The 13912-nt window shown below is 47.1% G+C and overlaps 1 protein-coding gene across 1 annotated transcript in view; it reads left to right on the forward strand.

The window, feature by feature from the left end:
* Nucleotides 1–13912, forward strand: part of TESMIN (testis expressed metallothionein like protein) — a 43417-nt gene that overhangs the window by 12797 nt on the left and 16708 nt on the right. The window contains exon 4 of the mRNA XM_047775057.1: nucleotides 2041–2132. Within this exon, the coding sequence (XP_047631013.1) occupies nucleotides 2041–2132 (92 nt within the window). The remainder of the gene's footprint in view (nucleotides 1–2040; nucleotides 2133–13912) is intronic.

Genomic DNA, 13912 nt, shown 5'->3' on the forward strand with positions numbered 1-13912 from the left:
GTCCAGGGTCTCCGTTGATGCTGCACGTAGGCTCTGCCTCCGGGCCCCCACACCACCAGCCTCCTTCCTCTCCCAACGGCTGCAGCCCCAACCAGAAAGGCGCTCGTTGGACTTGCCCTTCCACTGCTAATGGCAGGCACTCACAGGCCCCTTTGGACCACAGCCTTTTTTCTTTTTTTTTTTTTTTAAATCTGTAGAAAATCCTTCTTTTTTTTAAGTTTAGGTAATTTTTATTTTTTCCCTTTCAGTTGATTTCACAACTCCTTGTCTTCCCACCTCCTCTCCACTTTTCTTTGGCTATGTTTATGCTTGTCCTCATTTTGGCTCCCCTGACTTCTTGCTCAGTGTGGACATGGGTGGTTGTTTTAGCAATGCATTGGCTACATCCCCAGAAGCCCCTGCTTCCTTGCCAGACCTTAATTCTGTACATTCTTCAGCGTTTCACTACTCGGAGGTGGTGTGTGGACCAGGATCATGGACTCACCTGGAAGCTTGTTAGAAACCCAGGATCTGGAGCTCCACCCCAGATTCGCTGACCCAGAATCTGCATCTTAGCAAGGTGTGACAGGGACACACCAACTTGGAGTTTCTTTCTTCCATCCCGGCCAAGCATTGCCGAGGAAAGTCATAGATTCTAGTGTGGAGCTGCCCTAGATTTACTACCTAGGTAGCGCTTAAAAGACATCCCTCTTGCTCTGCTTTACTTTGGGGCTAAATAAGCAAAGGAGGAAGAGAAATCGTATCTGCTTTATACAGACGACCCTTCCAGCCCAAGAACTATGAAATTATTTCTCCAAAAGAATGAGAAACTTTGGACTGCCACCCGAAACGTCAGCCCAGCTACGAGGTGTCTTGATGACTGTAAAAGAGCAGTTGCAGCAACTTATGTGAGAGGAGAGCAGAGCCCCCAGCTCTCAGCCAGACCCAAGATGATGGGTCCTGGAGGTGACTCCCCCTTGGGACTCGGAGCAAAGGAGTTGGACCCAAGGTGGTTTCCCCATGTCTTCAGGCCCCATCAGGAGCAAGGTCACACAATTTTAAAAGAGGAGAGAAAAGGGGACGGAGAATAAAATGTGTTTTTCCAAGATTATAAAATAAAGCTTATTTTTCAAGTTTTCAGGGGAGGAAGGGACAAGGATTGGATGTTTAACTATGATATATACAACTAGTCTCAAAAGCCAAATTTATTCAATACTTTAAAGGTCTTAAAACTTGTGATAAGAACATTAGGTCATTACTGATTTCGCGACCCCTTCTTTTCCCTGTGAGCCATGCTAATGGATAATAAGGGAAAATGAGAGGAGTTCTCTGGTGGCAGTGGTTAAGGATTCAGCATTGTCACTGCTGTGGCTTGGGTTCGATCCTTGGCCTGGGAACTTCTGCATGTCTCGGGCATGGCAAAAAAAAAAAAGGGGGGGGGGAATGAGAACTGAGAAAGCAAAGGACATGAATAATGCAGAGATTATGACATCGCTTTTGAATTTGTTGAACTTGACCACAAAAATATTTATGACTAGATGCAAAAGTAATGGTTGCCAGTGAGACCTCAAACGTCAAGATCTCTTGTGTTACACTAAAAATACAATAACCATAGATAACTAAAGGACATTTTTAGTTTATAGAAATTGGTATTTGAGTTTATTTTACAATTTGTATTTCATAAAAAATGAAACGAATGTCCATTGCAATATCACTGGCCAGCCAACTCTTGTGTGTCCTGCTGGCTAGTTTGTAGATGGCCTGGCTAAATCCATAACCATTTCCCACTTTGTCCACAGTCAGGGAGCCCTCATCCAGGGCATCCATCCTGTGGTCAGGCAGATCTGTGGGATGACTGGGGATGGTTCCTTCCACTGAAAGTCCTTGGCTGGAGCCTGCTCAGGTGTTAGTGGGATCATTGTGGTAATAAGACCTGGACGTTGTTATAAGGGGTTTGCGATGTAAACCTCTGCAGAAAAACCTCTGAACCTGGGGGCTGGCTGGAATAAACTTTTGAAATGGACCCTAATTCAGAATATGCTTGCCTTTGACTTTATACAGCTTGATAACGGAGCCTTACCACCTGTAGTCAACGGGTCAGCTTTCCCCTCGGGATCAACTCTTCCAGGACCACCAAAAATAACTTTGGCTGGGTAAGGATTAAAAGCAATCGTCACTTACTTTGTGTAAGAGTTTAAGAAGCTCTTGGGTACATTTGTGATTTTCTTCTTAGTTTTATGTTAGCTTTACCTGCAAAGCTTCACGACCTCTAAAAAAGGATTTTTACAACTAGCAGTGCACTTGCAATGTGGCTGAGTGTGTCTGGTTTGTGTTGCGGGGAAGGCTGATCGGTAACCTCCATTTGATTCCACTCTCCGTCCACCTCCAGTGTTTCAGAGGCTCGCTGCCGTTCATAGTTCTGTCTTGAGCTCACATTGGTTTACACTCGGCTGGTCTGATTCTTTTTTGCTGTCATCAACATAAGTAATGGTGTGGCAGTCACTTAATGTCAACAGTGGTCTTTGTGTGCCTTTACGGCTGCCTCTGCTCACTGCCTTCCCTGTTTCAGTGACAGGTGCTAAGGCCCACGGTCGCCAGGTGGACATGGCTGCCCTTATTGGGGGCCTTGTCTTGGCATTTTAGAGTCATCTATAATTGTAAATAATTAAACTAACCAAGCTGGTTGGAACTCTTTGTCAAGTTAACATTCTTATGTTAACCATGGGCGGGGCAGCCCTTTATTTTATTTATTTATGTATTTATGTATGTATGTATGTATGTATGTATTTATTTTGGCTGTGGTGTACAGTGGCTTAATATGGGGCCTCAGTTCCCAGACCAGGGATTGAACCCAGGCCACAGGGGTGAAAGCGCCGAATCCTAACCACTAGACTACCAGGGAACTCCCCATTGAGCTCTTTAGTTGGTTGTGGAGATCGGTCCCTTCCTGCCTCCAGAAGTCTGTGGGCACACAATCTAACACAGTTGTACGTCTGAGGGCCCGGAAGAAATCCAGAAAGGCAATTTAGGAAATGTGGGCTGTGGTCTCTGGTGCCTCCCGGCGGCCCCTGAGGTGTCTGCCATCAGACGCGTCTCCACTGAGGCTCGGGTAAGTATGAGGACCGTTGTTCGGGGCCGTGGCGAGGGCTTAGGTGAGCCCATTGGTAGCGTTCTGGAAACCTGCCAGGATTCAGTCAACACTTTACCTGAAGTTGCTGAAGAGTGTCGGCCGCTCACACGAGTCACTGCTTCGGTCTCACTGGGCGGTCTCAGAGCTGGTTGTGATACTGGCTCACATCATTGACGGCGTTCACTTAATCTGGTGACTCACTCTTCAGTGTGATGGATCAGCAAGGGCATGAGGGCTGTTGTCACTGGTCCCATGATCATGGCTCTTGATGTTTCTGGACGAAACGAAAACTGTGTGAGCAACGTCCAGATTCTGCCGGTAGGATTTTGTCTTTGGTTATTTACACCGAACGACCTAGGATGTCGTCATCCTGAAGCCCCTCGCTTTAGCTTCCTTGTGGTCTGGGAGATCGGCCCACAGTGTTGCACCACTAGGTGCTTTAGCCTGTCTGGCACGTTTAAGGGGATTGGGTGCTTCTACTACTTTATCTCAAGTGTGCTCTCAGAGTCACAGTGTCACTTGAGGCGTCTCTGTGCTCTAGCCGATGCTTGTTCCCACAGAGGAGCAGCAGTCAGGATGTTTTCCCTGCAGTGTATTTTTTCTTTTTCCCACCCTCCCCTGCCTTCTTCCCAGTATCTACTAGGTTTTCTTTACTGTGAAGTAATTATGCAGGTCATAAAATATTTTCCTATTATAAATGATGTGCCAGGAACATGAGCTTTGTTTTTGTATTTTTTTTCCTGCAAACAATTACTTGATTTGATGTCATGCCACTGAATCAGCTGGGTGATTTTTATCTCACCATCCACAGTACTGACAGTATATGAGAAACTCTACCAATTTATTATTAGGGAGCCACCAGAAAACTGTTTGCTGGCTGTTTCATTCTGTATGAGTTCCCAACCACGACTAATTTGCTAGACCAATTTACCTCTTTGAAGGCTTTGTTAGGCTTTTTTTTTCTTTTTTCCCTTTACTTACACAAGATAACAAGATCCAACTAGGTTTGAAGACTTCAGAAAGGGAACTCTGTCAGCCCAATATGGGGTAAATGTTCTAAAGCAGTAGATGCCATCGAAGCAGGCCAGCTTGGACCTGACGGCCAGCAGTCCCTATGGCTGAATTCACCCAGTCACCATTCTTTAGAGATGAGTGGTGAACTGACTAAGTAATTTACTAGCTAATCATGCTAATAAAAACCCATGTCCTTCCACTCTGCAGAGCTTTACTAACCTGATAATCAATCAAGCATTAATGTGAATTCTTATATATCATTGATGCTATTATTCCTGGTAACATAATGAACATTATAATAAAGAATATTCAAGAGTCTGCTTCTCTGGAAGTTTTTTCTTAAAGATGAGGTCATACCTCACTGCAGTACATTTGATTCATAATGCTTTCCTGAGGCAGGGCTGTTCGATCCCTCCTGACCCTTTGGTCTTGGATTGGCATGAGAGAATAGGCCGATGTTATTGGAGCCGTGGAAGTTTTTCCCACTTTAGCCCATTCTGTCCCCTTAGGCATCTGGTCCTCCCCAAGGTGGTGCCTTTGTTTGTGTTGCTATTTCACCTGAAACATCCTTTTGAGGAATAGCAAAAACTTCACATCCTTGAAAGTCGCTGTCAAGTTCCACTTCTTTCAGAAGCATTTTCTGTTGTTTTTACGTCTGTATTAAACTTTCTTGCCTCTGAATTTTATATCATTTACAGTCAGTATCATGATTTGACAGTTGATTGTATAGTATCTTCTGTTCTCTAATTTTTCAACTGTGTGTATCTCATGTCCCAAATTATTTGGTGGATTCCTCCAGGACAGGCACTATAAATTTAAAGGATATATATTTTGGTGTTCCCTGAAGTGCTTATGACAGTTCTGGCCACATGGTGACCTCTCAGTAAGTGCTTGTTGGCTGCAGCTACTCACTGAGTTGCCCTCTCTCCTTCCATGACTATGGCAGGTCCCCGCTGGAGTGGCTCCATGTGCCCCACCCCGTTTAAAGGGAAGAGTTTCGGTTCCTCTGGACAGGTGGTGCCAGGCCACTGTGCACCATTTTAGAGGCAGATCTGAGGGCCAAGGGCAGGGGCAGTGTGGGAAGGGCCGGAGACCCCCTTCTCTGAACAGCCCATGTCTCACCCAAGGGGGCTGGGCCAGGGGCAGCGTAACCAGACCTGCCACCTCTGGGCACCCATGAGGATAAAAGGCTGCAACTCTCCTAAAGGGGAGAAGGAAACCAGATGAGGAAGGAAGTGACATAGTCTTCAGTGACAAAGTCTGGGGACATTATCTTAAACATGGAGAAGCTCCAGCGGAGGTAACTTCTAATGGCTCAGCCCTGAGCCGATTGCCATTCGCTGTTTCAAGCGAGGGGGGACGGGTGTCTGAAGAGACGCGCAGACGGCGAGAGTCACGGAGGCCTGCGGGTGGATCGCGCCAGGGAGAGCGGGCCGGGCCGAGCCGGGGTTAGACCGCCTCAGTCCCGTGTGCGAGGGCAGAGAGTGCAGGGCAAAGGTAATTCCCGTGCCAGTGGGCACCATGTGTGCCCAGCACGGTTGTGGCTCCTGTAAGAAATCTGAGACCAAGGTGTGTCCCTGCCTGGAAGCAGCCAGAGACGAACCTACACCCACGGTCTCAGGGAGCAGATGGCTGAAGGACAGGGCCACACACTGCAAGCGGGGAGGGCCCGGGTCACAGCTGGTGCCTCAGTGCGTCTGCTGCTACTCTTCACCCGCATCCACCAAACGTCTCACGTTGCGGGTATTGCAGGTCCCTCAGGAGCAGCCTTTCTAAGCAGCACGTGGGGACCTGTCCTGATTTCTTACCGTCGGGTCTAGCAGCATCCAGCTCGGGTCACCCCCCTCCCCTGAGGCCCCTGAGGCCCCTGAGGATGGCTTCTGGCCAATCCCCAGAGGACTGGTGAGGAGGGAGGCCCGTGCCCACAGGAGACCTTCAAACACACTTCGACCCTGGTGGCAGTTCTAGTCAGACAGCTCGAACCATGCGAATGGCGGGGTATCTGCTGTTCTTTAATCCACACTTTCCATCAGTGTTCAGATTTTGGAAAATACGAAAAATAAAACTAGGAAGAACTATCTGTGTGAGGAGGTTTAAAGAGACCCATGGAAGGAACTCGGGGAAGGCTTCCCGGGGCGGGGACAGCAGTAGGGTCCCTGGTGTGCCGCTGGGCCCGGCGGGCCGGCTCCCTCACCTTGTGAACATGCGTGCCAGTCCGCCTTGTGACCAGGCACCAGAAAATGATACCTCTATCTGGTGTTAGCTTCTCAGTTATTTGTTCGAAAAACACCAGATGCTTAGCTAATTCTCTTTTTAAAGAGTAACCATCTGAATACATTTTCTTTTTTAATCTTTATAGAGTAACTCTTAGTTCATGGGACACAAAGTCTAAAAAGCCATGTAACTGTACCAAATCCCAGTGTCTGAAATTGTAAGTAATCGCAAATCCTTCATTATTAAATAGAAATAAGGTTGTTTAGAAGTCAGTAAGTAGAGCCGAGTCCAGACCACCCAATGGCCCGCAGCGTGGGTGCCACAGTTAAGCCCAGCGGCTGTGTCCTGATGCTCCTCGCCAACCAGAGCAAGGAAAGCCACACTTTCTGCACAAACCTGGTTGGGCTCTTTTGTTATTACCTTGACCAACTAACCTAACAGAGGACACCATCTGCAGCTCAGACGGTGTGATTTTCTTGGATTTACAGGCTCTAGCCCTCCCACAAGTGCTGATGAACACGCTACTTGCTGAGCCTTCACTGCAGCATTTCCGCATCCTAGATTTTAAAAGTCTGATGACTTGGTTTACTCCATATTGAAATTTTTTCTCAGAAAAATTTTCCCCCAGGGATGCCAGCTCCGGGGAGGCTTGGTCAGGGGGGTCGTAAGGCATCTTGTGAAGCAGAATTGCGGGCAGGGGTGGACAGCATGGCTGACATAGGAGACGGGCTGGTCACCGTGATGGGCAGCACCGTTGCCACGCTGTCACATAGAGGCTGTCAAGCGTGCTGTCTGCCTGGGCTGCTGCCGTCTGCCCCGGAGGCCTCCCTAGCTCTAAGTGACACGGCGGAGGGGAGCAGACCGCCTCCCCCCAAAGTCTAACCACCCTAACCACGATCTCCACGTGATTTTTCCATTGCAGAGCTCCTGCTGAAGTCACTGAGAGCTCCATTGATGGGACAGTGATGTGGGGGTGCAGAAGTGGGTAAAAATCCAGAAGTCCATGACACTCGGTTCACAAAACGATTTTTTCTGTTAATGCTGACATCTAGGGTTGACTATATGTAGATGTTGATCTGTCGTTGGGTTAGTCTGTGACATGCACTGGAAACGCCATGAGACAGCGGACCGGGAACCCTAAAAATGCAGCTGGGTGAGGAGGAAGCAGGACAGAGGGCAAAGCCCGGACCCTGTGACATTGTCAACCAGAGTGGCCGGCCCAGATGGAAACTTCTGATGTGGTGGAGGATGGGTGGTAGAGGCTAGAGTGAACAGAGCCAGGAGGGAGGGGCTCCTTCGGACAGGGGCCCCCAAGCCGCTGGCGGGGTTGGCCATGGGCCCCTCGTGAATAACCCACAAAGCAGGTGTAGACTCTGGCTGGGGGCAAGTGAGGGAACTCCCAAGGACTCGGGAGTAAGCTGGGCCTCCAAGAAGGGTTTAAGTTATTGATTACCTCACCATGGAAACGCCCCAGAGGTAGACTCTTGCCTGGAAGCGGCTTTCCAGAGAAATCGGTGACTGACCCACTAAAGAAAGAATTGACCATCCCAAGAGGACTCGGTCAGCATTGGAACAAAGGAAAAGGAGGTTCGGAGCGTTTTCAGTGCTGTCGGGGGAAGGGGGCTCTGTCTCTGGGGGACGCAGGCACCAGAGAAGGGCTGTGTGCCGTGTGCAAGAGACTTCCAGCCTCACGTGTGGCCCGTGACTCCACCTCAGCTCCAGGCTCAACGCCGCCGCCGATATAGCTTCCTCAGTAGCCCCGTCCTGAGAGGCGGGGGCCCTGGATGGAGGATGTGGACATTACTTCCACCCTAAGTTAACTCAGCGTGTGAGCAGGGCACCATGGCTTGGCTGGAATCAGTCTGTCTGTGAGAGGCCTTTTTGGAAAGGCTAAGGGAGGGGCAGATTCACCCATGCAGAGCTTCTCGGTGGCAGATGTGAACTCCTGCTGGTGGCAACACCACTCTCCGTGTCTCTCCGTGTGCCACAGGCGCTGGTGTGGAGCAGATTTAGGAGTGGGCTCACCACTGCAAGTGTGGCATAGTCACAGTGATAGCTCCGAGTTTTCCGTAGCTTTTTCCTCTCCACTGCTGAGCCATGTTCTCAAGGCAATGGAAGCTAATTTTCTTAGGGTGCCCTTGTCCTGCTTTATTGGAAGTCTCTCCTGGATAAAGGTTAAGAGGGATTACCTTTATTAATTGACCATTAATAAAGAGAAAACCCACATTATTGTAGTTTTGAAAAATCAAAGTGATGCGCACACGTGGGAAACATCAGTGACTCCGTCCGGATTACAGTGGCGAGCACAGTAACTGCTCTGCCTCCCCATCCTCTGGACACCCCCCCCCAGAAGCTACCATCTTACCGACTGTCGTCAGACTCTCTCAGGCTGCCTTCCGCAGCTGGAGAGATTATCTCTGGCTTTCTTGCTGTGGTAGACGAGGGGGCCCCTCTCTGCCCTCGCCCCCCCTTTGCTGGAACCCGCCTTTCTAGTGCCTTGGCTATTGACCTTTAAACCTGAAATAATCTACTTCAGCCTGTTGTTGTTGTTCCATTAGAATTATTTTTAAATGTAGAATGAATTTGTATAATTAAAATGCTGTTGATGTGCACTTAATTAAAAGGTAGATAAACGTGTGTGGTTATTTTATTGAAAAGTTACTGATTTTTAAAAATGACTTTAAGATTTTAAAACTAGCTCATGTCTATCTTTCCATGAAATTTCTTAATAATTTTTAAACATGGATTTGCTTCATCATGACTAGCTTTTTAAAAAACTGATTATAAACCCACTTTTGTAACAGGACCTTTTTTGATAGGGGCAGAGACATGTTAGATTTTAAACTGTTAGAAAATAATTTCATAGATTGAGAAGGAACCCTCTGCTTCGGAATAGAGAAAGGTCTCCTCTTTCATGAGCACTCTGAAAGAAGGAATTGGTTTTATTATGAACATAGAGGTTTTTTCAGGGCAACTTTAATTATCTCCTTCATATACTGACTTTAAAAAAATCCAGACTCAGTTTTTTAAGCATCTTCTAATTCAATTTTTGCTGAGATACTCTATGGGGCTTGTTGGAAACAGTTATACTATCTAATTTTTTTTCACCCTAATCAAATTTAAATCACGATTTTAATTGTAGATTGGGTAGTCTCCAATATTGTTGCTGCTTTGTCTCCTGTTAACAGGATGAATTAATTAACTAGAATTAAGCAGAATTCTGTGAAGTAGAAGGTCAAATCTGGATGATCATTTTTTATGGTCTCTCGTTCCTTACTTATACTTTTGATCCCTTCTTTTATATTTTATAATAATAAATACTTAATTTATATTCTATAGTTTATGATGCTAATATCAAAATCTGTTTACCGATTCTGGTGTTTGTTTCTTCTCCTGATCTTTCAGTCATGGCTTGTTACCACATGTATTTTGCGACTTTGTGTGTGTGTGTGTATGTCTGTGTGAACTATCATCATTGGAATTTTATATGTGGAATTCTTGGAGGCTGGCTTGAGAGTTCATTCCTTCAGAGGAAGTGTGAGTTTGCTTCTGCTTGGGGTTTGGCGGCACTTTCCATTTGGACAACCTAAAGTTTTCAACTATGATTTTTTGTAGGCCACGTACTTAGTATGAATCAGGTATTGAACCCAAGTAAGCCCCCTTCTCCCAAGCCAATGCCCAGACAAATGCATTTTTCTTCTCCCTTTTTTTAAGCATATGGAAGTTCTCGGGCCAGGAATTGAGCCCACACCACAGCAGTGACCTAAGCCACAGCAGCAGCAACACTGGATCCTTAACCGGCTGAGCCACAAGGGAACTCCTCTTGCCCTTTCTTTTGCGGGGCATTTTCCTAGTTCATTCTTTCGTTGAGGCAGACCTTTCACTGTTCCAGCTTTAGGTGTAGGTCTTGGAGCTGATCCCATGACGTGAGCGTTAGTATATGCAACTACATTAAACATGAGTGGGCACCCATGTTAGCGTAGAGAAGCACTTAGGGCCAGAGCCAGCACATTGTGAATGGTCCAAGTATTTGCCGTCATCATAGTGGTGTCATCCTCCTTTCTCCATGCAACACTTAAAACCAAAGCCTTTGGTTGAGCTTTTGAGCCTTTGAGCCCAAAGACAGCTGCAGGCTTCAGCTTTAGCTTACCCCTCTGAGTTTTGGCTTCTCTTTTATTTTTCGGCCTCTGAGGAATTTTCTTATTTTTTTTTTACCAGCTCAAATATGCATCTGAAATGTTTTAAATATTTAATCCAATGTTTTAAAGTATTTATAGCTGGGGATTTGTCAGGATGCCAATGAATGACGAATGAGTTTGGAACATATATCATCTCGGGTCTTTTCAGACTATGACTAAAATTCTAGGGTGGATTATGGCTGTGGGAAGTGAATGTACCGCAGGGATCATAGGTCTTTTCTTGAGCAGTGTTACTACCTTGTCGTTAAGTGATAGAGTGCAATTTCCCCCCACCCCACCTTCAAAGTGTTGGAATGCTGCCGGCCCGCCCGCGCCTAAGCAGTCTACACCTCAAGACAGCGTCTTTAACAGACAAAAGCTCACCTGGTGTTTCACAGCCCCGAGTGGTGGCTGGAGATGTGGTTTTCTGGACAGTGGTGAGAGTAGATGGAAGGGGGACAAAGCAGGTACCTAGTTCAAGAATATATCGGCGTTCCCGTTGTGGCTCAGCGGATTAAGAATCCAGCATCATCTCCATGAGGCTGCCGGTTCAATCCCTGGTCTTGCTCAGTGGGTTAAGGATCCCACGTGGCTGCAACCTTCAGTAGAGGCTGCAGATGCGGCTCAGATCCAGTGTTGCTGTGGTTGTGGTGCTGGCTGGACCCCTAGCCTGAAAACTTCATATGGTGATGGTGAGAAAGCATGAACTCAAAGGAATGAGGCGTATCTATGAAAGACCACTGTCCACTCTTATTCATCAACCTGCAGGCAGGCAGATTTTTTGCCATTGAAGACTTGGAACCCTTAAGTCTGTCTTGACTGACTTACCAAGTAGGGGAGCCTAAGGCCAGTGAGGCTGATGCTTTTCCAGCTCTTTTGTTGTTGCTGCCATTCTTGTTGTTACCAACCGGGACAGACCAGCCTGAGCTTAGCAGGAGAGGAAAGCAACTTTGCGTAGAGGGAAAGCCCACGTAAGTGGTAAGAAGGGAGTGCATGTTTGGTCGGGGCCAGGGTGCATATTCAGTCCCTAGACACGGGTTTCTGACACCGTCTAACCCACATTCTGACCCTGAGAAAAGAGCAGGTGTGTCCCATGAGGAGGAGGACTGTGTCGCGCCTACAGCTGTATCTCTCCGCCCAGCACGAGGTCAGGGTCTACTGGGCACTCAGCACACAACAGTTGGCAGTGAGGGGTGGCTTTTGATGAACAGAAGTTCTAAGTTTAGTGTAGTCAAAGTTCTCACTTGCCTTCGTTGATGCCTTTTTGTGCCTTGCTCAGGAAGTCAGGCCATATCCCAGGACTGAACAGATGTGCCCTTAGACGAGGTTCTAAAAGTATTAAAGGTCTGATTTTTGTCAGTGAGGCCTTAGTACACTTGAAATTGATTTTTGTGAATGGCATTAGGTAGGAATCCAATTGGCTTTTTTCCCCATATGTACAGTTAGTTGTCCAGCACAATTATTTATGGCAAAGCCCTAATATAGTCCCTCTCACTTTGCAGTGTGTTCCCTCTCAGCTGTCAAGGTTGGAGTGCACGTGTGAGTCTCTTTCTGGATTCTTGATCCTGCTCCACGCATGCATCCTACTTCTTAGTTGCAGTGATTTGTCTGTGAATGTCCTTCACCTTTGTAGTTAAACAAGCATCTCCTCTGCACATAAAGACCATGGTACCCTTCCCATCTTTTCCTTTTCCTCTTCCTTGCCTCAGAGTCTCGGCGAGGACCTCTGCTCCATGAGGAGGGGCATCCTGGTGCTGGGCATTGCCTTGCTCCTGATTTTAATAGGAACACTTCTAAAATTCTCTGCCCCTGCCCCTAGACAAGATACTGCTGTAGGGTTTTGAGAGATGCTTTGTCGTGGAGTATGTGCTTAGCTGCTGTAACAAAGACTCTAAACTACAGCCATTTCGGGGCTCTTGTGGCCCCTGATCAGCATCAGGGTCTCTGCCACCCTCAAGTGAGTGGTGCTGTGGGCTAAGAAGGCTGCCCAGCGGCCACCCTCACACTCACGTTCCAGCCACTGGGGAGGAGAAAAGAGGAGGGTGCAGACACACTCCTTCCCTTTTCAGGCATAGCCTGGAATCGCCACCCTCACTTCCACTCACATCCCCTGGGCCAGAACTCAGTCATGTGGTCAGACCACACCAAACAGGAAGCTGGGAAAGGGAGTGGAAATGGACTGAAGCCACCCACATGCTCAACCAGAGTTGCTGGGGGGAGGGGCCTTCCCTGCCGCTTGCCTCTCTCTGGCTAAGGAAGTGTCCTGCTATGCGTGGCTTCCTAAGAGGTGCTCTTTTTAAATTTTTGTTATAGATGAGTAGGAATTTTATCAAAACCTTTTGTCCCTGCATTCATTGAAATGATCAGATTGTCCTCCCCTTTTGATCTTAAAATGTAATCTATTACAATATTTTCTAATGGTCATCTACCCTTGTAGGCCAGGAATTGAACCCAATTTGATCATGATGTACTGATTTTAGCTTTTGCATGCACTGCAAGATTTGGCATTCTAATATTTTGCTTAGGGTTTTTGTATCTTTATCATGAGTGAGATCTGTAATTTTCCTTTCTCATATTTTGTTTGTTTGGTTTTGGTATCAGTGCTGTATTGCCTAATAAAATGCATTAGCACTCTCCCCAATTCCCACTGGACCCTCTTCTTTTTCGCCAGCCTCTGAAAAAGTTTGGGCAAGACAGATTTATAGTTCTTTGACATTTGATTAAACTTTGCATGTCAAACTCTGCGTGTAAAGCTGTCTGGGCTAGTGCTGGGGCGGGGGGGGGGGGGTCAGAGTAGGGGCATGAGATGGATTACACATTCATTTTTCTTATGTATGTATGTTATGTATGTATGTATGTATGTATTTTTTTGGGTCACACCCACAGCATATGGAACTCCCCAGGCAGGGGTCAAATTGGAGCTACAGCAGCTGGCCTACACCAATAGCCACAGCACTGCCAGATCCTTTAACCCACTGAGAAGGGTCAGGGATCAAACTGAAGTCCTCATGGATACTAATCAGATTCATTACCGCTGAGCCACAAGAGGAACACTTGCATATGGAAGTTCCCAGGCTAGCGGTCCAACTGGAGCTGGAGCTGCTGGCCTACGCCACAGCCACAGCAGCACCAGATCTGAGCCTGGTCTGTGACCTACACCACAGCTCACGGCAACACTAGATCCTTAACCCACTGCAAGGCCAGGGATCAAACCTACCTCCTCATGCATACTAGTCAGGCTAGTTACCGCTGTGCCACGGTGGGAACACTCCCTGATTCACTTTCTTGAGCAGTCGCTGCTTTCTGAGTTTGTGTTTCTTCTTGAGTTCATTTTTTAATTTTGTTTTCTTCAAAATTGCTGATTTCTTTAAATTTTAAAATCTGCAAATGTATCCTG

The sequence above is a fragment of the Phacochoerus africanus genome, chromosome 4 (genome assembly GCF_016906955.1).
Source record: "Phacochoerus africanus isolate WHEZ1 chromosome 4, ROS_Pafr_v1, whole genome shotgun sequence".
Taxonomy (NCBI): Eukaryota; Metazoa; Chordata; class Mammalia; order Artiodactyla; family Suidae; genus Phacochoerus; species Phacochoerus africanus.